General features: G+C 40.0%; 1 protein-coding gene across 1 annotated transcript in view; it reads right to left on the bottom strand.

Moving 5' to 3' along the window:
* Positions 1 to 11,324, bottom strand: part of HEATR1 (HEAT repeat containing 1) — a 37,832-nt gene extending 26,508 nt beyond the window's left edge. Inside the window, exons 1-13 of the mRNA XM_086745111.1 lie at positions 11,285 to 11,324; positions 10,886 to 11,068; positions 9,366 to 9,582; positions 8,333 to 8,474; positions 7,690 to 7,791; positions 6,674 to 6,814; positions 5,893 to 6,104; positions 4,508 to 4,641; positions 3,587 to 3,695; positions 3,141 to 3,251; positions 2,574 to 2,691; positions 1,243 to 1,350; positions 731 to 826 (exon numbers count right to left, since the gene is read on the bottom strand). Coding sequence (XP_086601237.1) covers positions 731 to 826; positions 1,243 to 1,350; positions 2,574 to 2,691; positions 3,141 to 3,251; positions 3,587 to 3,695; positions 4,508 to 4,641; positions 5,893 to 6,104; positions 6,674 to 6,814; positions 7,690 to 7,791; positions 8,333 to 8,474; positions 9,366 to 9,582; positions 10,886 to 11,027 — 1,632 coding nt within the window. The 5' untranslated portion in view covers positions 11,028 to 11,068; positions 11,285 to 11,324. The remainder of the gene's footprint in view (positions 1 to 730; positions 827 to 1,242; positions 1,351 to 2,573; positions 2,692 to 3,140; positions 3,252 to 3,586; positions 3,696 to 4,507; positions 4,642 to 5,892; positions 6,105 to 6,673; positions 6,815 to 7,689; positions 7,792 to 8,332; positions 8,475 to 9,365; positions 9,583 to 10,885; positions 11,069 to 11,284) is intronic.
* Between the last annotated feature and the right edge of the window lie 12,206 nt (positions 11,325 to 23,530).

The following is a 23,530-nucleotide window of genomic DNA, read 5'->3' as shown; positions in this document are numbered from 1 at the left end:
GATTAAATAAGAATTGCTTTTACTTTACATAGCATCTGTACAACAAAAATGAAAGGTAGATTAACAAAAGGTACTAAAGTTTAAAGACACTCTTGTGCTTCTATTCCTATTTTTTAGTGATTGAGAATAAATGAAAACACAAGACCGATTATACCACTGCTAATAATATTCTCCACTACTACTAGCAGAAGCAATAAAGAAAGACCGTTACCGTAGCTGGAAACAATCGGTACAATGCATACCAGAATCCTATCCAGTAAACCTGAGCTGGAGTTTAGGACTTTGCCACTATCAACTTATCAAATGACTCTCATATGGAAAAACTCAACTGAGCACTTTTCACTAGCATAATGACTTGTCACTGCACCATTTTCCATCCAAAAGGCAGCTGACATGGCTTGCATTTTTATAGAAAAATGTACAGGACAAGCAGGAAGCACACTTCAAATAATAATAAAAGATTAAAATATGCTTTAGTAGCTATATTAAAAAAAAAATCAATAAATTCAGGTTAACACCTTGGGAAAGATCAGGAAGCAGAAATTTTAGGGGGGAGTTGTGAGGGGGCAAACAGCACAAGCCTCCCAAATTTGTGCTGCTTCATCCTGTTAAAGGACAAAAGCCGTACACTAAGGACATGAGAAGAAGGGCAATTACAAAGACTGCATTCCAGACACATATTCAAGAAGAGCCAAAATCTCACCTGACGTACCAAAAGTTCCATACTTACCTCCAAAGAACTGAGAGCAGACATTACAACATCCTTGTTGTCATCCTTGAGCCGACCAAAAATTGCTTCTTCTATGAAAGACTGATCAAAGCCTTCCTGAAAAAATAAAGGAAAAAAAAGAGCCATAATAAAAAAAAAAAAAAATCATCATTCGTTGATAGCACAATTTAAAGGTTTTTAATGAAATATCTGAATCTTAGTACAAGAAAAGTGGTAATAACCTCTAAATTAAACCTTAAATAACCAGCAGACATTCAACAACAAAAGGAAGAAAAACAGAAATATCCATTAATTTAGATTTTATCTTAGACTACAAATAGTTTAATAAACGAGAACTACATCCAGACTCTAGAATAGGTGAAAATGGTGACAGAAGCCTACTGAAAACACCATGCAAAAACAGTGAGGATGACACATGAACAGCTTAACGTACCATACATCTTCAACTGATATGTCTGGCAAACAGCCTTTTTAAGACATTATATTTTAAGTGGGAGAGTCAAGACACAAACCTTTGATGTTTCAATAACATCTTTCAAATGCTGAAGCGCCAGGACCCTCACAGCTGGCTGAGGATGATTCAAACTAAGCAAAAGTGAGGTATCAGAGTCTTCCAAAAACTGAAATACAGATTTGAGAGTGACTCACAGCGTGTTAAAAATACTTCAACTATAAACAAGGATAATGGGAGAAATTCTTTCAGTAATTGTTTGTACTAGAAGAAAACATGTATAATTCAGACCCAAAAAGCGTCAATTACAGAACAATGATGTTGTATAACTGTTTCAAATTCAATCTTCTTCACTTTGGCAGATAGTTTTTGGAATATAGCTTTAAAAGTACAGTAAGCCACAGACACCTTTTTGTCCTAGAAAAGCACTATACTTATCTAAGGATTCTGAGAAAGCTCTAGCGACAATGTCAATGGGACAGAGCACAGATAGAAACTGCTAAAAAGGCATCCCTGCCAGTCCAACTGGGTGCACTTATCTCAGGAACCTTAAAGGCTAGAAGAGAGAGTCATATGCCTTTGTTCTGCATGCCTTGTTTTTCTGTTAACCCACTTGTTATACAGTCACAGAATCTGTGCCTTCATTAAAACAGTACAAAAACACATGAAGCACTTCTTTATGTAGTTTATAATCTTTTCCTAAGTGCTTTCAGTCTTTCAATCATCGCAAAAAACAGACAGAATACTAACCATCTCCTAATAATAAATTCCTTGGACAGATCTGTCGCACTCATGGTTACTCTGTGTTAGGCTGAGTTTCAATTGCTCTTCAGAAATGGCACAGGAAGAACTCTGTAGTCACTCTATTCTTCCATGTTACTGACTGTAAACATTCATAAAAATCAATGCAACAAGAAGGACCAAGCCACCTTCTCTCAACTACAATAAAGTTGATCGTCAGCTTTCCCAAAAGAGCTCTGACACTGACAAAATCTTTCAGTAAGATGAGGCCTTGCTGGGCACCACCATGTTGTCATTATCAACCACTACAGTATACGTAGTGGCAACGCTCCTAAGGAAAAAAAAATATTGATAGCAATCGGGGCAGGTGGAATTATATAAATTTTAACCATGAAAAAAAGCTCACACTCATGACTGTTCAAGATAAACATGAACTTAAAAGATCTGACAGCTTTTGATTTTACTGCTGTTTTGATCAAGCTCCCCCAAAAAATCACATTTAAGTCAGTCAGGTTTTGGGGTTTTTTTTTAGCGAGAATGGTAGAGATTTTCTTTAGAAAGGACAAGAGAGAGCAGAACTTTGCCAAATTATCAGCCTTCTGATAGTATAACCAGATAAGAGCTAGGATCACGAACAGAGCTCCCACCTACCTTGTATTTGCCACAGCTTAATGAAAGAGAAATAAACTGGTGAAAAAGATTTTGGTCAGCCTCATCTGTGCAATCTTCCAGATGCTTCTCCAACACAGAGTCTAAGGCTTTGGGATACCTGCCAATAGACAAAACCCCCAACGTTTTCCACAGAGCATTACAGAAGTACATGTATTTACTAAAGAAATATAGGGAAATACAAGGAAGCTGAATGCACATGTACTCATCTGAACCAGCTATTTTAAGCAGCTTTGCAAAGGTAATCAACCATTATGTCTTAACACAGATGAATGATATGCAGACCAATAGCACAAATAAAGAGCAGAAAAGGTCATGCTACACAGCAAACAGCTGTAGAGAGCTGAGGTCTGTGTCCCTGTATTACAGTAATAACAAAATACATAAGGACAGATCAGTAAAATAAAATCTAGACAAAGATTAAGAGGTCAGTTATTTTTACGGTATTTATTTGGGTAATATTGTGCTTACTACACTCAATAAGCCAAGATCAGAGCTGACACCACCACTCTACAGATTGTGGGTCTGTCACAGAAAAATTGAACTTACTTTCTCTCAAGAAGTCTGATAAGAGGAAGCACCTTTTGATTGAGTGCAGCCATTTTGGTGGGATTGGATTCAACCTCGGTACCACAGGAGATAAACTCTTCAAGAAACTTGCTAAAATTACAAACAAAAGTTACCATTTTTGGGATAGTATGTTTTTCATTGATGTTATAAAGCACATTGCTAAACAGGTTAGGATTAATGTGCATTCTTATTGCAAGTATAGATTTGCACAGTTTCACTCTGTCCCACAAGTACTCCCACAAGTGCTAAAAGCACGGCTCTTCTGGATTACTGAATGCTTCTGTTTCAAAATCCAGGTTTGGAGTTAACTTATGAACTCAGAAAAACACGGTTATATAATGTTAATGCCATTGTCAGGAATCTGTTGTTATTAAACCAGAAATGACTGTAGTACTGCAGAAGAAAAATAATCAAAGTTAACTCACGAAGCCAACAGGCGATCTAAATCCCTTTCCAGTGGTATACTCTGAAGAATAGCTTCAAGAAGTCTGATGCAAATCTGATCCTCTGTCTCTTCAGAATCTTCTTGTTCCTCTAAGCATAACACGTAATAATAAAAAATGAACAGTAATTTGAGAACAACCCCCTCATACTGATTAAAGTTAATAGCTTGTACAAGCGTCATCATCTGGTGAACCAAGCACACAACTTGAAGACCACAATGCTCAGTGATTAGTAGCACTAACTCTCCGTGTGCTACTAGCAATGCTTTACATCAACGTCATTAAAATGCCAAAGGCTGTATTGCTACCAATAAATTCCAGTATGCTTTGGAATGTTCCAGACCTGCTACCACAATCTGTGCCAGCAACTCCCTGCAGCATTTCCTGGCATGAATCTGGTCCTTTTCAACAAAAGAGCTTTCCCAACCATGATTTGGCAGTTAGAAGTTCACAGTGCAAACAAATCTACTAGTGCAGACGCAGCCTACTACTGCATGCCAGTCAGCCTCACTGTTCTGGACCGTTCCCAGGTACATTTAATTCACCAGGTAAACATAGATTTTAAACTACATACAGACTACATGTAATCTACCTAAAAATTATTTTGCAGTACTATAATATATCTCTAAGAGTCATAAATTTCATTCATCAAAACTAAGTTATTGCTGAAATACTGCAAATCAACATCTAAATCAAAGTGATAAAGATACAACAATGCCTAAACCAGCCTCCTCTGTAGGAGCTGGAAAAACAAAAAGCAACATACACAAAAGCTCAATCAGGTCTTCACAGGTATTAGTGTAGTTTTAATGGCAGAAGCAACTAAAATTACACAGCTACAACACTGACCACAGCACCTGTCCATAAGACTCAACAAAATTGTAAAAATGTATGCTAACTTACCCATATGACTTCTCATGACACTACAAACAAGGTGAGGCAAGAGGTAACGCAGAAGAGGAGAGATATCATAGCCTGCTGAAAGGCCTTGCAGAAGTGTTACCAGTTCTGGGGTTTTGCACAGGTAACTAAATGGCCTGCAGAATGGAACAGGAAATTCAGAAAAAAAAAAAAAGTATGTAGGCTCATCCGGGTTACCAACACTTTCAAACCATGCAGACTTCCTAAGGATTCCATTTTCAGCATCAAGTAACAGTCTCATTGTAAACAAATGCTGAAAAGATTCAAAGGGTTCCACTTCCTTATTGCCGGAGGTTTATTGTGCATTTAATATCCAAGAAGAAAACAGGGTACTGCCAGACATGTTGAGCACAGCTGCTGCAATGGCACAGTGAATATACCTATATTTTTGCAAAGTTGGTATTACAATAAAAAATACTTGTATGGATTGCATGAAGAGATATCCTCACACTGCAAGGGGCATATCTATTATCCAGCAGCAGCAAAAAGAAGGGAGGAGAAATAACTTAATGACAGGAGATCCTCAAAGAGAGTGCAAGCAATTTCCCTTCCTGCTAACAAAAAGTTTATCTCATTTTGTCTCCTTTTATATCCACTTGGCTGGATGCTACATAATGCACCAAGCGTGCCTCAGCTTTTAACGCATTTTCCTCTTTTATGACTGTGTTCAAGTATCTGGATGGTAATCACTGTACTTATCCCAGCAAAGATGTATTCTACTGGAATAGTCATGCTAATCTCTTTACCAGCAAGCAAACTCCCTGTAGCACGCAAGACTTCCATCACCATGTTCAACTGCATGTTAACAGCAGTAGCTAACTGCATCAGGGCACAGCAGACAGACGATGGGAACGAAATACTACTACTACTACTACTACTCCAGAAAAACAACCAACTTGTGGGACCAAAGAAGTGGTGGCACAGAAGCACTTACACTTCAGGTATATATTACTGTATGAACTTGAAGCCCCTGCACTGAAGGGACTGAACTTCTTTTTTCCACACTATTCAAATAACCTCAAATTTGCAATATCGTTATTATGCTGGTTTCTCTTCCAGGATTCCGACTTTCAAGAAAACCTCTTACTTGCAGGGTTCAGTTTCGCACATAGACCAGTCATCCTTTACTGTGGCAAGGGGCAGGACAGGGACCAAAACATGACAGACTTGCACCACTGAAACGCCTTAGCTTTAGCGAGCATACTTTCAAAGTAAGTCAAAAAAACTTATGAGCCCTTTGAAATGTCAACTAACAAAATTTCTGATAGGAAAGTATCCCTTTAATGAGGAGGATGAAAAAAATTAAAATAATCGAAGTGCAGTCTGAGCTTTTAAAAAGTGGAAAAACTCAATTCATTGAGACTTACTTTTTCCCAAGTTTCTCTCCTTTCTGAGTTTGTAGAAGTAGGTTCAAGCACGCCACTCCATCCCTGAGCAATGAGGGCACTTTAGATAATGTCTTGCTTATCTGTAACATCAAGGAATGTACCAAGGAAGCCTCCAGTGTCACTTTTACTGTTATCTGGCAGATTATCATGTATGTGGCAGCTCTGTAATCCTGTATAGAGGATTTCAAGCCCTAGGAAAAGATAAAGGTGAATTTTTTTAAAACACAAACACATCTAAAAAAAGGTACACGAACATAATTTTCATTCTGACACACATGGACTCACACTACCTTCTTCTCTATATGTTAACTTTTGAGGATCTATGAACTCAACTTTGAAGGAGAAACAGTTGTCATGCAGGGTGCACACATACAGTAAACATATTCATTAACTGCTGTGCTGCTTGTTACAGAGCAACCATCCTGGAGAGAAGAGGATATTAAAGCAGGCTGACTCCATTTCCTCGTCATTTAGCACAATAAGTACCTAAGGCAAAGAGGTTCATTCAAACTGTGTATCCATTTCTCACAGCTCCGTTCCTCATGCAGAGTAGGAAATAGAGTTTTTGAAGTGTTCATCTGAGATGTGAAAAAACATTATTATCCACAGACCTTCACCTGCCTGATGATTCAAAGCATACTAAGAGCGGTACGATACATTTCACATAGCATGTTCCTCTTAAACGTTATCTGCAGAAAAAGTATGTTGTCACAACACACTACACTTCATCACATAGGAAGGAAAACAAAGCTTCTTGTACCTTTTGGATATAAGGGAGAAGCATAGAGACGACAGTGTCGGTTATCTTCTCTGCAGCTCCAAGAGCTGATACAATGGTGGAGGCATAAAATACAAGAAGAACTCTTAGTTGAGCTGAGTTGCCAGGACACTCTGAAAAGACCTGGACAACAGAAAAATCAGTTGTTCAGACACCAGGAAAAGTGGAAACAGACTTACAGCTTCCCCTCAAAAGAGCAAAATCTCAGAACTCCAGCATGTAAGCTCTACTAGCTCCTGCTGACACAACTGAAGTCATCACCTCCTCCTAGCAGTAACCCTCACGAGGTTACTGCTCCCTCTTGCAGGCAAGGTAGAAGGAAATGGGTGCTACCCCTCAGCTACTGTAGTTAATCATAATAAGGTGTAATGTTCAAAACTGAGAACTGGACAGTGAAGAAGCTGACTGGTGCATTTTTAACATCTCCTACTACATCTGTGAACAAACCCTGTTACTGCGTGTGCCTTGCTTAGTTTGACAGTACATGCATTCTCCTTCTCCAAATTCAAACTGTCGTAAATCTTACCCTTCTGAGACTATAGAACTAGTTCTCTATTTGACATTAACAGAAAAACAAATAAATCCGTTCACCTTGAACACTCTCAATTTTAAATTTTCATTAATATTTGAACACGTACATTTAAAACACCCATTACAATGCCCAAAACAGATACCCAAGTTCAAAGCACCATTACAAACTAATAGCAGGAATGAGTTTATAAAAGAAATTAAGACAACAGAATACTTTTAAGCAATACAGTATCTTTAAGTAATACAGTATTGCCAAATTGTTTTGTCATGGCTCATTGGTTCTGGGCTGTTTCTTTACAAGAATTTCTGTAATCTGCAAAAATAATGAGAAATTTTCTTATTGTTTACTAATAAATGACTCCTTTAACTATATAATTCAAAATATCAGTAAATAGCATAACACTATACAAAGATGGGGAAAAACCAAGAGGCAACAAACAAATAATGTTCCAGAATAAATGAACAACCTTCACAGATTTTGCCACCAGCCTGCAGATGAAATCCATGAAATCCAGGTCTTTGTAGCAGTGCGTAATGACAGTACCCCTTGCCAGTGGGACTCCAGGTTTCTTTACATGGTGAAAAAAGTAAAATTAGAATACTCTATGCTAAAGCAAAGCACACAAGGTAAAAATTAATATAATATCTAAATTAACCCTTCCAATCAGTTAACAATTGAAATTGAAATAAGTAATAGAAATTACTTTAAATTGAAATTGAAATAAGTAATAGAAACCCACATGTCTCTCTGGAATTTTTTATATCTATGTTAAGGCAGATGATGAATAGCATTACATATAATCTATATTCAAACAGACATATAGCAATTGATATATCTTCCTCGCAGTAGCAAATGTTTGCATCTTAAGAGCATAATTTAACTTCGCCAAAACAAAGAGTAATTACAACTAAAGCTTTTTATAATTAACTTTATACTTAAAGAAAGATAGCAGAAACAACAGGTGGGCATTCAGGCTCCATTACTGCAATTAAATCTTTCAGTTTCCATCTTTCAGGTGGACCATATTCATAAACCTAGTAACACAGTCAGAATATTTATTAATAATGTCCCTCATGCTTCTCCCAACTTGCATCTGTTAGATACTTTACCCTTATTGGGTCCATCCAATGCCATTTATGAGTTGGGCTTTTTATATTTAAAAGTTGAATAACTCTGACAAACAGATTAGTTTCATGATATGGCAGAACACAACCAATCAAACTATCTTGATTGTAGAGATGGATGTGAAACCTAAGGAAAAAAAACATATATACAGTTAAAAACTATCTGGAAGTTCAAAACAAAGACCCAGCCACGTTCTTCTCAGAACACCTAGCTTACTTGCTTTTAAGCAAGAGAAGAGATGATTCTTAGACTGCCTCAGACATATGGTCCACCTACAGTCCAGAACCCCAGGGTGGCCACCAGCCTGTAAGTGCTAGAGGAAAGAAACAGCACTAGCAACTTTTTACCTCAATCACAATGATTTTACGTCCCTACAGGACTTAGGTTTACCTTAGTTTCTTCTGCACAGATTTCAGTATTAAACCAGACATCACAAAATTGTGACTCACAGGTTATATGAACAACAATCACCCACTCTCTCTTTCACGATATGAAATATTACATCTGGATAAGTTAATTTATATAAATAAAGACAACATCACGTCACAAAACACTTGTTTTTCTTCACACCTTCCTACCCAACCTTGAAATAAGAGTACTTAGCTCTTGTTATGTTCTAATTTGAGGGCATGCCATTCACAGTGAATATCAAAAATTAGCTATTTTAGACAGATCACTTCTCAAGACATATTACATAAATGCCACTCTCGGTTCTCTACAAGATGGCTAGAGCTGGGCAAATTTGGTGAAAGCCAGGCAAGGAAATAATTGCTTTTATATAAATTATCATGGCAGATGAAAATTGTCACAGAAATTTATCAAAAGAAAAAAATCTAACTGGCAAAGAACAATATCCAGTCCCATAAAGACTAAGTCTCAACTGGTGTTGCTAACATTTTAACCTGTACTTCCAGAAAACTAAGGTAAAAGTATTCAAAATTATTCTCATTAAAAAAAAAAAAATCTGACACTTCTAGCAACCTTATCTATTGACATGCAGGGTAGTGAGTGGATTACCTGTGAATCAGCCATTCAAGGCACTTCTGGGCTGGCTTAAGCATAAAGTAAGGGGACAGGTGAATCAGGAACAATGAAATATTCTTATTCAGCTGCTGATTTACTGCTTTAGACTGAACACTGCGTTCCAGGCCTTTGGACATGGAACTAAACAAATTGGACTGGAACACTTCAAAGGAAGGATCGATCGCCATCAGCTCTTCTAAGCCAGTGCATCCTGTGGGAAGAAATGGAAGAACGTTTTAAACGTAATGATTTTATTTACCGGTCCTACTCACTTACTTTCTCACTAGCATATCCCGCCTCTTTGCTCTACTGGTAGATGTCATCCTCATTAAGCAAACCAAACCAAGTAGTAAACAGGTCTAAGACTAAAACTTTTGCTACACTTAAAGTATTTCTCAACTGATGAGGAAAAAGAACATTAACAAGTATCAGCAGTGTGCTCTTGCAGCAATGAAGGCCAGCAGCATCAGCATCCTGACTGTATCAGCGAGAGCGTAGCCAGCAGGCTGAGGGAGGCGAACTGTCCCCTCTTTTGTGAGATTGTCTCTGGAGTCCTCTGTCTGACTTTGAGCTCAGCAGTAAAAGAAGAACACTGAGATAAGGGTGTGAGTCCAGCAGCACATATATCTACAATCTCGTTACTTAAAATCAAAATATGCCATCAATATCTGCCGTTTTAGAAAAAAAGCTTACTTACTCAAGAAGTATCACATTTCTAAGTAAAGTTCTATATAAAAATAAGATGAGCACAAAGGATTTGAAGCGTCCAAACACAGCAATGGCCTTTGCCACTTTACGTCATTTATAGCCATAATGTTACCAAAGAGCAGAGTGTCAGATGATTTCATGAAAGCATAGAATTCAGTTTGGAAGGGACCTTGGGAGGTCTCTAATCCAAGGCCCTGCACAAAGCAGGGTTAGCCCTGAAATCAGACCAGGCTGCTCAAGACATTGTCCAGTCTGGGTTTTCAAAAGCACGGATAGCACAACCCCCCTGGGCAACCTGTTCAACTGCTTGAATGTTCTCACGGTGAGAAAGCTTTTCCTTACATGCAGTGTGAACCTCTATTGTTTCAACTTATGCCTATTGTCTCCTGTCCTTCAGCCATGCCTTCCTCTGCACAGCCCGACCCACTGCTTGAAACCTCCTCACAGGTATTGGCAGGCTGCTATTAGACCTCTCAAAGCCTTCTCTTCTCCAGACTGAATGAGACCAGAGACATTCCTCCTACCAGCCTCCCCTTGTAGGGCAAATTCTCCACCCCTTGTCCAAATCACCTCACCCTTCATGTGCCAAGAAATGTGCCCCAAGAGGGCCTGGTCCATGATATTCCCATGGGCTGGCGTGAGGCTGACTAGCCTGGAGTTTCTTGGATTATCCTTTCGGGTTTTTTTTTTTTTTTTTTTTTTTTGCATGTGGATTTGCCTTTCCCATTTATCTGTCTCCAGCTGTTTTTTTTTTTGGACAGATAGGTGATTTTTAAAACCACTGGCACCGACACCGCCGAACTCACCAATGGCAAAAAACGTGTCCCTGTCAATGCTGGCGGCTTCCTTGCAACCGAAGAGCAGCGATGCGGCCTCGCTGCGGTTGAGGAGGCTGGGGTCGTTCTGGGGAAGCGCCAGCCGCTTCAGCTGCTCCGCGAGGGACGTCATAGCTCCGCGTTTCCAGGAAAGGAGCCGCCACAAGAAGAAACCTAAGGAGAGAAACCCAGAGCAGGCCGGCGGGCTCAGGCAGCGGCACAGAGACACAACGCCTCTCTCCCCGCCCCCGCCGCAGGCCCCGCCGCCGGCCGCCCCTCGGGGGTGCACGCACGTCGGGGTGGGCTGGGCCCAGCCCAGCCGGGGCACGGGAGGGACAGCGGCAGGCGGTGACACGTCCCCCGGTCCCGATCTCGGTCCCCGACACCGACCCGGCTCCGCGCCGCTCCGTCCCGCGCCCCACGTGGGCTTCGCGCGCCGCTCACCCGGAAGCAGCGGCTGCGGCGGAACGGGAAGCTCCCGCGCCCTCCCCGTAACTACCCCCCCCCCGCCCCCCCCGCCTCCGCGCGCCTGGCGGGCGCGTACTGAGTATGCGCCATCTTTCGGCGTGGCGGTGCTGGCGCGTGGCCGGTCGGCGCGAGGGAGGCGGCCGTTTCCCGCCCTCCGGGCGGGTGCCTGGGAGCCCGGCGGCCGTGGGGAGGCTTCGTGCAGGCGTGGGGCGGGGGCCGGCGGCTGGCCTGCCTGCGCTGGGCAAGCAGCCGGCTCAGGCGGCCGGTCGAGGTGTGCAGGCCCGCGGGGCCGGCGGGCGGGTGGAGAAGCCCCGGTGAGGTGGCTGCTGGGGGTGTGGGCTGCTGGCTGTGTGCTGAGCGCAGCAGAGCAGAAGCCCGGGCTGTGGGTGAGGATCCGTTAAACAGGGTCAGTGTGTCCTCGTAGCAAGGGCGTGCAGGGCCTGTTGTGATAGGACGAGGGGTAATGGTTTTAAAATAGAGGGAGGTAGATTCACACTGGACATAAAAGTTTTTTTTTACACTGAGGGTGGTAGAACACTGGAACAGGTTGCCCAGAGAGGTGGTGGATGCTCCATCCCTGGAAACATGCAAGGCCAGGCTGGATGGGGCTCTGAGCAACCTGATCTGGTTGGAGATGTCCCTGCTCCTTGCAGGGGGGTCGGACTAGATGACCTTTAAAGGTCCCTTCCAACCCTAACTGTTGTATGATTCTAGGCTTTTTCCATATCTGGAGCGAGTGATGCTAAGGGAAGTGCAGGAATCCCATGAGCAAAAGGTCTTGAAAGCACTGTAGTGTGTACAGGCAACATCCTAGTTGCAGAACAACAGAATTGTGTACGTTGGAAGAGTCCTCTGAAAGTTGTCTAATCTAGCCCCACAGCAGGGCCAGCTTAGAGCAAGTTCTTCAGAGGTTTGTCTAGTTGCATTTGGAGTAGCTGCAAGGATGGAAATGCCACAGCTTCACTGAGCCTCCCATCCAAGGTTTGGTTATCCTCAGGTTAAAAAGAAATCCCTATCACGATGTCTCCCACCAGTTTGCGTTCAAGGCTGCAGGGTTCTGCATTTAGAAGTCAGTGCACAAAGCCTGGGGAAAAAAAAGCAGAAGTAAAACTGATTTCAGTTGATGTCAGCAGATGGACAAAATGAAGTCAAATATAACAATTCCAGCACTAGATCTCTAAAATTATTTCCACATATTGTTGAGAAGCTGTAAAGCTATGGCAGAAGTAACAGATTTGTTCACCTGTTAAAGCTGCCTTATCTGGCAATCATTTAGCATACAGTAGAAATAGAAAAAGCTGATAGAAGTTTAGGGTTGCAGAGAATTGTTTAAATGCTTAATTTTATCTATTAGGAGCGTCCACTAATTTCAGTAAGGCACTTTGTTTGTATTAAGTTAAACCTTTGTAGGATTGGGAGCAGAGAGAGGAAATGAAGCTGGATGTCTGACTTTGGGCCTGATGATATTTGCCGGTGCCTTGTTAGAGAGCATGTGCTAACTATATATCGTCTTACTTCTGACATGGTATTATCTGGATGTAATGGCAGCAATTGCTGAGCTCTTAAGGCTTGCTACCACTGCAGTTATAACAGTGTAAGGTGTTTGGAGGATATTACTGATTTAATAGGGTTGCTTTCATTTTTCAGATTGTTCTGACACTGAGATTCTGGTCATCTAGCAAATGAGCTGGCTAGGGGTGGCACAAACCAAGAGGCCAATTTATTGCACTTTTTCACATTCCCTGTGGCTTCTGTGCATCTTTTTCCTTTTTGAAGCTTTCATGTGACCTTATTTTTGGCATAGTTTAAACCTGTGTAAATATGCATGTTTCCATGTCTAAAAATACCAAACATTAAAATATGTAGACTTTGCAAAGGACAGAGAGCTGTTTCTAAAAAAAGAAAATGAGTCATTTTTTTAGCAATGTGGTTCATTATTTTAATACTTTACCCAAAAAGATGAACTAGAAGTTGTAAATGCTGAAATGTGTTCAGATTTTCCAGTACTCCTATCCCACTCTGTTCTTTCCCATAGAGAGCTGCAAGACAGAGGTTTTATACCTTTGTGCTTTTTGTTCCATCCTTGTTTGGTTTCAGAGTAGAGCTGGGATTCCCTTTGGAGGTTAATTGGAGGAACAGAGACACCTTCTGTGGAGGGAAAAATATTCATTCTTGATTTAATTCTAAAAAAGTGTTTCCTGGGGAAAATATAAAACCAGAGTCTATTAGGGAATATGCTTAGTTGGATTTGTAATTCCCCAGTGGCGAAGCTGAATATCACAGAGCGTTGCTCCTTACTGTACTACAAAGAGATGCTTTTCTGAACTATATCCAAGCCTGTTTCAACCAGTCCCCTTAGCTTCTCAGTGCCTGCATCATCACATGTATGGGTGGAATTCTCGTAGCTGTACTACAACTGAGATCAGCTCTGCTGATGGCTGCTATTAAACTGCGTTTGACAGATGATGGTCTGTTAAAAGATCCTGAAGTTTTAGAACATAAATTGTCATATGCTAATTTTTATCTGGAAAAAAAAGTGATCTGTTTCATGTGTTTTCTGAAAGCCTATTCACTCCTAAGTATTGGTGTATTTGAGAAAATTTGGTTGAGAAATGCAAACACTGTTAAACTTGTAATGTTCTTTATGTCTGGGTAAATTTGTGTTACTGCTTGAGCAAATATAATTGATGTCTTTATCTATATGAAGATCTAGCCACCTCACCACCTGTGTGTACATAGAGCTATATCTACCTTGGTAAGCAATGCTGCCCAGGAGGAAAATTGTAGAATGAAGCGGTGCTGAGGAACCCTTGTCACACTTGTGTGCATTTCAGAGGTTTTATGCAGACTAGATCTTGTTCTGCCCTGTAGATCAAATTCCTGTTAGATGTGCTCCTGGAATGCATCTTCTGGTTTGGTTTCATGTGTAGGCATCAGATGGGGAGGAATTTCATTTAAAGAGGAAAAGAGAATAACTTCTGATAAAAAAAAAAAAGGAGTGTTTGGCAGCGTTCAATGGTAATATATCAAAATGAAGGTAAGGAATTGAGTACTACCTATACAATTTACTTTTTAAATATAAAGTTAGAGAGTGTTTGTATTAAGTTCTGTGAAGTCTTCTCAAAAGCTTCTTAATTTCTTTGCTAAGGTGATGCTTCTTTTTCTTGCTTGCACCACCTCCTGCAGTCTCGTGAGCCACCATGATTTTGAATTGCTAAAACTGTTCAGAAGGAGATGGAAGAGAGCTGCCTTCTGTGCGCTTCACCATTGCCTAGTAATAAGCTTTGTATGTTCCCTGACATTTCCCCATGCCATTTCTAATAGGGAATGTGACAGTTCCTGACATCTAAAATATGATCTGATTGCAGCGTAATGAAGTCATATTAAAGCCTTTCCAGGATATGCAAAGGAAACTGTAACTTCCTTAGAGTGTATCAAGTTCTCTAACTTTCTAAGCAAAAGTAGGTGTTAACAGATACGTGTGTTTCATGTGGGTATGTGTACGCTAACTGACCAGTAAACTGATCTGTGTTCTGGAGCAGTGGCTTGAACATCTTGTAAGCCAAGGTAATCTTATTGTCAAGGGATATATTTTCATTTGCTGTTGACTGTAGGAGGCATACCAAAGTTTTGTAGTTTTGGAGGCCGTGTGGTTGAATCTGCTGATCTAAGCTAATCTGTGTCCTTTGTTCTTCATTCGTGTACATATCTGCTCCCTCTTGGAAGTTTATCATTTGTAAGAGTACATCTGTGGTCTCTGAATTTATAGAGTTACTGTAATTATCAGGAAGAACAGTGCTTTGTTGTGTACTTCAAGGCTGCAGTAATTTATTTTTCTGTTGTTTTCAGTTCTTTCTGCTCTCTGTGACAATGCAGCGGTCACTCTCCAGCTCTGGACATTGTGAAATGATGAGACAGTACCCTTCTGCAGTGTATGCATTGATAAGGCCTTGAGGCCATTATTCCCTTGGGTAAGCTTTTGTCAGAAGCAAAGAGATTGGAGCTGTTGTACCAAGTAACAACGCAAACATGTAAAATGAGAGAGTTAAGATTTGTTTTCCCTGTCTACTCTTCCTCCCCTTAGGGCTTGATCTTTTTATGCTTACATTTGTGAAACTCGGGAGTAATTCTGATGAGGTCAGTGGAGTTGTATGAGTGTGCAGCTGATGTAACTGGAGGCAGAAACAATCAAGCATAATTCAATGGTGATTGAGGATACAGAGAATTGCAGTTCTCATTACTGGAACAGGACTGAGGGGAGAATAATTATTCAGTTGAACTGAAGGGCTGGAAGAAGCTTCCTTGCTAGGCAGTGTATCAAGCACATCACCGACTTACTGACCACTGTGGCAGGCAGTATCACGTTTCCCTGGCTTTTCTTGGAAAATCTATTGCAGTTCCCTCAGCCATAAATTCTCATGTGTAGCTGCATTCCTGATCTAATAATAAATAGAAACCCTCTGGATGGGGTAGTGGAAGCTATTTTGGGGATTTTACTGTATTAAAGGCTTTCTGATATGGTCATATAAACTGAGAGCTTTTGAATCAAAATTGTTGTAAAAGAAGCTTTTAAATATATATTCTAGGGAAGGAGAAATAAACCCTAAATAAATAAACTAGCTTCAGCTAGGCACGTGCAGGGAAAGGATCAGCTTGGAAAGGGCAGGCAATAGTAATCTTTGTAATTCCATTTGTATCCACTTGAGGTAGGTTTAGTTTGTCCCAAAAGCATCAGGGAGAGTAAGGAAGACATATGGAGGTGGTGGAAAATGGAAGAAAAAAAGCAGTTCTTTCAGTGCTGAGGTACTTGATGAATTGTGATTTTTTTTTTGTTTATTGTGTAAAAAGTCAACCAGAAGGTTGGATTTAACAACTGCACGATTGTTGCAATGAAAAATAGGAAAATGTCTCTTGTAATTGCTGAGATTCTGATAGTCCTTTGACATGATTTGATATTTATTAGACTGGGAAATACGGTACTGTGTGTATATGTTAGCTGTTTATTATTATGAAAAGACACCTGTGCCAGACAATTTACTGAGAGAGTAGGTGTCATAGATCTGCTATTGTGAGCCACATTGTGTAATGCACTGGGAGAACTTGGTAATCAGAGTGTAGCAATGTGGCCATTAGAGACTTGGATGTAATAAGCAATAAGGAGAGTGGTGTGTACTAGACATGTCTCATCTTTCATAGCAGGGCTGTAAACAGTAAAAGAGATAAGAAATTTAAGGTTAGGGAAAAGGAAAAAGTGATCAATAAGGAACATGTTTAACTCAGCATGCTTTTCTTACTACAGTATACTGTCTTGTTCTCGCCTCCCTCGATTGCCTGTTATCCCAGCAACTGACGGGCGCTGGAATAGCAGTAGAGCTCATATGGTGCAACTACCCATTCCTGACCTGCAGCTGTTCAAACCTCTATTTGCTTGTTCAGCCAGCCATTTGCTGTGAGGTTTTTTTTTGTTTTTTTTTTAAACGCTGAGATGAATCACAGCTCTTTCCTTGAAGGAGAAATAGTGTCATTCCTATCCAGATGCACTAAATACAAATTTCAGCCTTTTCCCCAAGCTGGCCATTGAAGCCAGTGCTGCTTCATTTCTTCATTTGGCACACTCACTGCTAGTCCGTGGGCTTTTTCCGTACCTGCTGAACATGTGGTTTGCACTAGAATGAGCTCAGAACTTTATATGATAATACCTGAAAAGAATATGATCCACATTCCACAGCAGAGAGGACAAACTATATCTGCTGGTTTTGCTGTTCAGTTATATTCAGTTACATTTTTTATTTATCCATTTTCTAAATTTTCTTGGTTTTACTGTTTTTTTTGTAGGAATGAGTTACGCGTTCATGTAATGCCGAGCACAGTGGCACTGTGAACACTGGGAATAACTGAACATTATTTAACGTATGTATATATGCATATATATATGAGAGATATTAATACTATAATATTTTAAAAGTATTAAAAAGTCAGAGGGTGCGTTTCTGTGATACTGAATTATACAAAGTATCTGCAATCATAAAAAACCCCCAGACTTCTCTACCTTTCAGTGCAGTTTTAAAAAATGTTTGAATTTCATATTTGTTTTCATTGTGCATTGGAAACTGTACATGCTGTTAGGTATCTTGGGAATTCTTGGAGAAAAATGCCTGTTATTAGAAGAAATAGTATGTTTGATTTAGATGGTGAGGGCATACAACTGAGTTTTACTGATAAGCCTAGATCTCCAGATTTACCGACCTGAAAACAGGGGCCGTGCTGCCTGGAGTTGATGTAAAGACTCTGTGCTGCCTTTCATAAAATAGTCTTGACAGCTGTAAATGTTCCTGATAACAGCTAATAACTCTTACTGACAAAAGTATATGTCAATGTTTTCTCCAACTCACTTTCTTACTCTCTGTCATTCTGTGTGTATTGTGTATGCTAGTCATTTAAGAGAGTTCTCTGCAGAGAAGCTACTTGAGAGAAACTTAGAGGCTCAGTGACATCAGAGGCAATTCCTTGGACACACTGAGAGGAAGGTACTATTTCTGCAGAAGGCTTAAGCAGGCACTTAGCATGGTGAGTAGGAAGGCAGCCTGGCCTTGAACATGTAATGAAGGGGAGTGTGTGGCACTAAGAATCAGACGAATCTGCCACTGATGTTGATACACCTCTTTTAAATAAGCCCAGTGTCCAGAGACAAAGAAGTTTCCACTGCGATGCTGTCAAATATTGCACAGGAGAGGTTACACTTCAAAATCTTTCTTACTTTACTTGTCGTAAAATCCCTTTGGTTTGCAATACCTGCTGATTCTTAACAGTATGGTGATGTATGTATGTGCCTTGTTTTAGTCTGCAGAGGGGGAACAAAACATTTTAAACAATTTATGACAATGCCATCTTTAAAATGTGCCTAGTCTGTCTGGGTCGCTGTAACATATGTAAAGACTCTTTTGTGCGAACCTACAACAGACAGATCTGAGATGTAAAACATGATGTTCTTTCTTGAGCCGAAGCGGTAGTGGTTAATTTTACTGTTAGGCTGCACTGGAAACCTTCAGTCCTTTCCCTAACATTTGGTATGAAGTATCTTCCAATTCAGAACGAATTTATAATTACTTATTTTATAATGTATTTGTAATTAGTTGTAGAGCAAATATCTTAAGAGAATATCAAGATTACAAGTCAGTTAATGGTGGACTATGCCAGAATTAAGATTTTCAAGCAATCTTAATTCATCTGCTTTGTATGTATCACAATGCAGACTTCAATTGCGTAGTCACAAACTACTTTTTCTCCAGAAATCCTGCTTTGTTCAGTGTATTGCATAAGCAGTGCTCTACAGCATTATGATTTCTCCTTTTTATTCAGTGAAGGTCTGTTGCACTTAGTTGAAGCATGTTTCCAAATACATAATTTATGATTTTCAGCTCTGGTCATCACAGTACCTGTACTTATCTTAAAATATTCCAAGTCTATTGAGTATTTGATTTTCACATACTTCCTTATGCTTCACAGCATTAATGTTATTACTGGTCTACAGAAGGAAAACTGAGGCACATGCTCCAAACACTCTGCAAGTTCCATTTCCCTGTCCAGTGGATTGTTTTAGGATAATGAATGCTGGTACTATGGAATTTGTCTTTTCCCTAAAGTATTTTACAGAGTACAATTACATACTGTATTGTTTCCTACTCATTAGGCATGGTGGTTTGAACCTTTAGGCCCATCAGAATCCTATGTTTGCCTGATATTTCCATCATACATTGTTTTAAACATTCTCTTCTGCAATTGAAAGTGCAGTCAATGACTCTCCTGAATTCCACCACTGGTAATATAACAATAAAAGATCAGACCCTAAAAAATTAGGGCCTTATCAGCCTAATTTATGAAGGAAGTATAAGGGGGGTTACTGAGCCATGGGGAACGAATGAATAAGTGTCTTGGTGTTCTAGAAGCGCATTTGTAACTGAATAGTCCCCCCTAGAGAAGTCCAAGATATATTTGAATCCATCCATTTGAACTGCAAAATAAGCTTTCTGCTGAATGTTTTTATCAGGGGAAAAGAGGTCAGGGAAAGATGTGTTCAGACTATCTCAACTGAAAAATGAATTCCAGAGTTTGCTATAAATACATGTGGAGCCTTACAGCCTATAAGGACAAGCTCACTTTGTCCTAGTTGCTGACTCCACCTCCAGTAACTATTGTCCATATAAACTGGAAAAATACCTAGAACAACATCTGATTTGAAAAAAAAAAAACACCAAAACAAAACACAAAAAAACCCAAACCCCTTGAATTCGGTTCAGTTATGAAATTCTGGAAGATTACAGCTATTCCAGATTTAACTGTGGGACACAACAGTGATTTAAACTGCACATTAGCACAACTCCACTGCATTTATCCTATAGACAAACTGGTTTCAAAGTGAAGAAACATACAAATACTCTCCTTATCTTATGCTAAACTGGATGCAGGGAGAGAGGTGAGCCAGTTGAGAAACTAAGGACTTGTCCACATTCAGAGGGATTCGGACTATACAAGAGCCTTCACCACAGTAGGTTATTGCTGGTAGATCTCAAGAGCAACCAATCTCATACTGGAAAGTATGTTGTGCAAAACTGATGCCCGTTGCTCCTGAGATGAGAATATGGCCAAAGTTAGTGAGAGAGATCATTGTTGGACAGGGAACAATTGTCTTCAGACCAGGAATTGGAAAATTCAGGCCTTGCTGCTTTTGTGACAGGCACGGCAGGAACGTTTCTCATTTTCTCAGTGCTGATTCTTAATACAGCTGAGTGTCAGAGTAAAGCTTTGTTGGAGAGGATGCAAGGACAAGAGTTCTGGAAAACTTGCACAATACCTGTTGCAAAAATAACACGTTATCCCTGTTTGGCAGTAATTCAGATTGCACCTAACACTGCCTTATAGAGGGAGAAATTTGCCCCTTTTTCTAATCTTTGTATTACTTCTGTGGGAAGAATAATAAGGAGCTAGTATTCATTTTTACAGACTGGCAATTCATTCAACCAGATTGCCTTCTTGAGTGTGTAATTTCATTGATGTTAGTGAAATTACACTGGCGTATCTGCAAAGAGAAATGAGGGTGTTGAGGCTGCAACTTGTGTAAGGTCATTCAGTCAATCTGTGCAAATGCTGAGTTTAGAACACAGCAGTGTCTGATATCCAGTGTCCATATCCTGTGCCTATAATCTCTGCCTCATACCTCAGAGATTTAAAACCTGCCAGGTCTCATCTGTGCCTCTTAGATAGTTATTGTCTGGAAACTCTGACTTAGTTGACAATGTTTGTTTCTAGATAAGTAAAGGCATGTTGTCTGTGCATTCCTTATCTCACACACACAACTCTTTCTCTCAATGTGAGCAGAACTGTTGCTGAATAATTACCTGACGCAAATAATCTCGGGTAAGTCAGTTGTGGGTCACAGGCTGGCTCTGTAAGGATTTTTTTAAACTGGTCATATTCATGAAGTACAGATTATATAGTCTGTTGCAGGCTTTTGCACTGCCCTAGTCACGGAGTTTCTTCCTTGCTTAGTATCTTTGTGTGATAAGGCCAAGCCAACATAAAACAGGAACACAGCCAGGATTCTGAGAACACATGACGGTGTGACAGTTTCTTCAGAAGGTTTGTAATAGGCCATGCTATACCCCTAGTCCTGCCCCTTGCATTCTCGTCACTGAACCGTTTTTAAAATCCTGGATCTGTCTCACCATTTTTTCCGATCTTATGCCAGCACTATTTGTAGTTTCCCCACCTGTTACCATGTGTATTACGTTGTAACTGTCTGCATATTGCTCTACAACTTCAGTGTGTTACCAGACTGACTGCAGTGTTATATATAAATTACCATATACCTTTCCCAGTTTTGCCTTTGATGTTGCATTTCTAATCTGTGCAAAGCTTCTGGTATTATTTAGTTCACGATCTAATCTGTCTTTGTGAGTTGCATCTACACAGACAAGAACCATTAAACAAAAAGGCACTCTCAAGAGGCTAGGTCAAGGGATAAGGGAGTTCAGGTATCATGTTTTTTTCTGAAGTATTTAAAAGAAATATGTCAGAATGTAAGGTCTGACAGCTCTTCTCATTCATGAAAGTTATGATCTTGTGTAGTACTGCCTGGCTGTAGCCATCACTGGACTTTGCCCTCTGCTGTGTTACATCTTTCAGCACTTGTGTTGCAATTTGTGATTATTATTGTGTATCACGGTACTGCCTAGCGATACTGTGGCAGAGACCAGATGTTGAACGTTTCCTACTAATATCTGCCTTGAAGCCTCTCTGAGAACCACGTTGTGGTCCTTGTGCAGGCTACAGGACAACAAGTGCGGCCCTGCAAACAGTAGGGACATCCCCTCCAGAGTATAAGGGACCCTGAATGCCTCAGGAGGCCTGGCATACTAGAGTAATGCTAGGCATTTTTCAGCGCAGGCTACACACAGACCTCAGAGACAAACATGGAGGTCAAGTGTGTATGGAAGATAAAGCACACTATAATCATAGTTGTTCTGTAGGCTCCTCAGGGCTTTTAGACAGAAAAAGCCTCTCCTCCAGAGGATTTCTGTTCTAGGTGGATTGCTGCTGCTATTTTAGAGACAGGAGAGAACAGCACAACAAGCTTGTTTCTCTCAGTGAGAGTAGTCTCATGGGCCAACACTTAGCTTTTGGGGAATATTTTATCTGAATTGCTCAAGGTCACATAGGGCATCTTAAGCTGGTGTGGATCACCCCGTGTCTCAGCCCCGTGATTTTCCTTCCGCACAAAGGGTTGGCAAAAGCCAGTGATGTCAGTGGAGTCAGCATTTTCTCCATACTCCTGAAGCCCAAGCTATGCTTTGGTAGTATTTGTGTCCTATAAATGTTTCTTGCAACACTTCATCCATGGCTGAATTTCAGGGACAGAGTAAGTCGTCTCTATATATAGCTGATGAAACACTTTGGGATCTTCTGACAGTGGAGCCAGCAATACATTTTTTTCAGCTCTTTCTCCATTTTTATTTCCAAACCTGTCATTTGAAATAGTATACTTTTAAAAAAATAATTATAACGTATACTTAGCTTCTGTATAGTTAATATCACCATCTATGATTGGGGATTATTCAGAGCCAAAGTTTGTGCCTCTTGGTGCCAGATGTGGGAGGGCTAATATGCTCAGTGGCCATGGTGCTTTTCCTTAGCTCAGACAAAATCAGAATTTTGATTCCCAGATGTATGCTTCTCTGCTCTCTTTCTGCCCTCCTTCTGTCTGCATTCATTTCAGGAATATGAAACGAGTTTAATGTTTATTCATATTATCTGTACATACCGAGTTTAATTCCTTGTTTTTTTTCTGAACTTAAAAAATACTGTGTTTCTTACGTTGAAGAAGGTGGGTTGTGTTAATTGTATTGCGGAAAAAAAAAAGAGTTATTTCTCCTGAACTCTAATAAAAAGTAAATACATTTTATAACCTTTCTGCTTAGCTTAGTTTGTGAAATTTATGCAGAATTTTTAACAGAATCCAACATTTTGGCCCAATCTATATTATCAATGTCTTCTTTAAATAATTCAGGTTTTTGTTGCTTAAGCTGCAAGTTAGTGTACTTTTGCTACAAGCAAAAGTACATTTTAAGCAACAGTTATGACCTGCTTTGAAAATAAAAGGGCTTTTTGATCCCTTTTTTAAGATTCTGTTAACAGTTTACACATGAGAACAATCACTTTGAATTTATTTTCTTTTATCTTTCGTTGACATATTTCTTGAGAAACCATCCTACTGTTCTTTTTCACAAAGAAACAGCTGTACCTAGGGAAAGATGATTTCTTAAATACTCAGCACCGACTTTCTGAGCTCTCATAAGGTTCTTTATCTTCCAGTGGCCTTTCTGAGACAGGTTTTGCAGATGTGAACTATTGTGTTCCTACACAGAAATGTTACAGCTGAAAATTACTGGTGATCATTTTCACATCACTTGATTGTGTCACAGGCAATTATTTAAGTGGAGAAATCTGGGTAATTTCTTATTCTAAATCTCACTAAGTTCAAATAGAACAATGATCTGGGGAAACGTTGCAGTGTTCAGCATTTTAAAAGTTTTATTTAAAAGTTGGGGTTTTATTCTCATTCTAAGATCTTTTGAGAGAGAAGAATAAACAGTTTGAAGGGATTTAAAGTCT

This window comes from Chlamydotis macqueenii, chromosome 3, assembly GCF_036417535.1.
Source record: "Chlamydotis macqueenii isolate bChlMac1 chromosome 3, bChlMac1.mat, whole genome shotgun sequence".
Taxonomy (NCBI): domain Eukaryota; kingdom Metazoa; phylum Chordata; class Aves; order Otidiformes; family Otididae; genus Chlamydotis; species Chlamydotis macqueenii.
The sequence above is the reverse complement of the archived record's forward strand: the minus strand, read 5'-3'. Positions and strand labels throughout refer to the sequence as shown.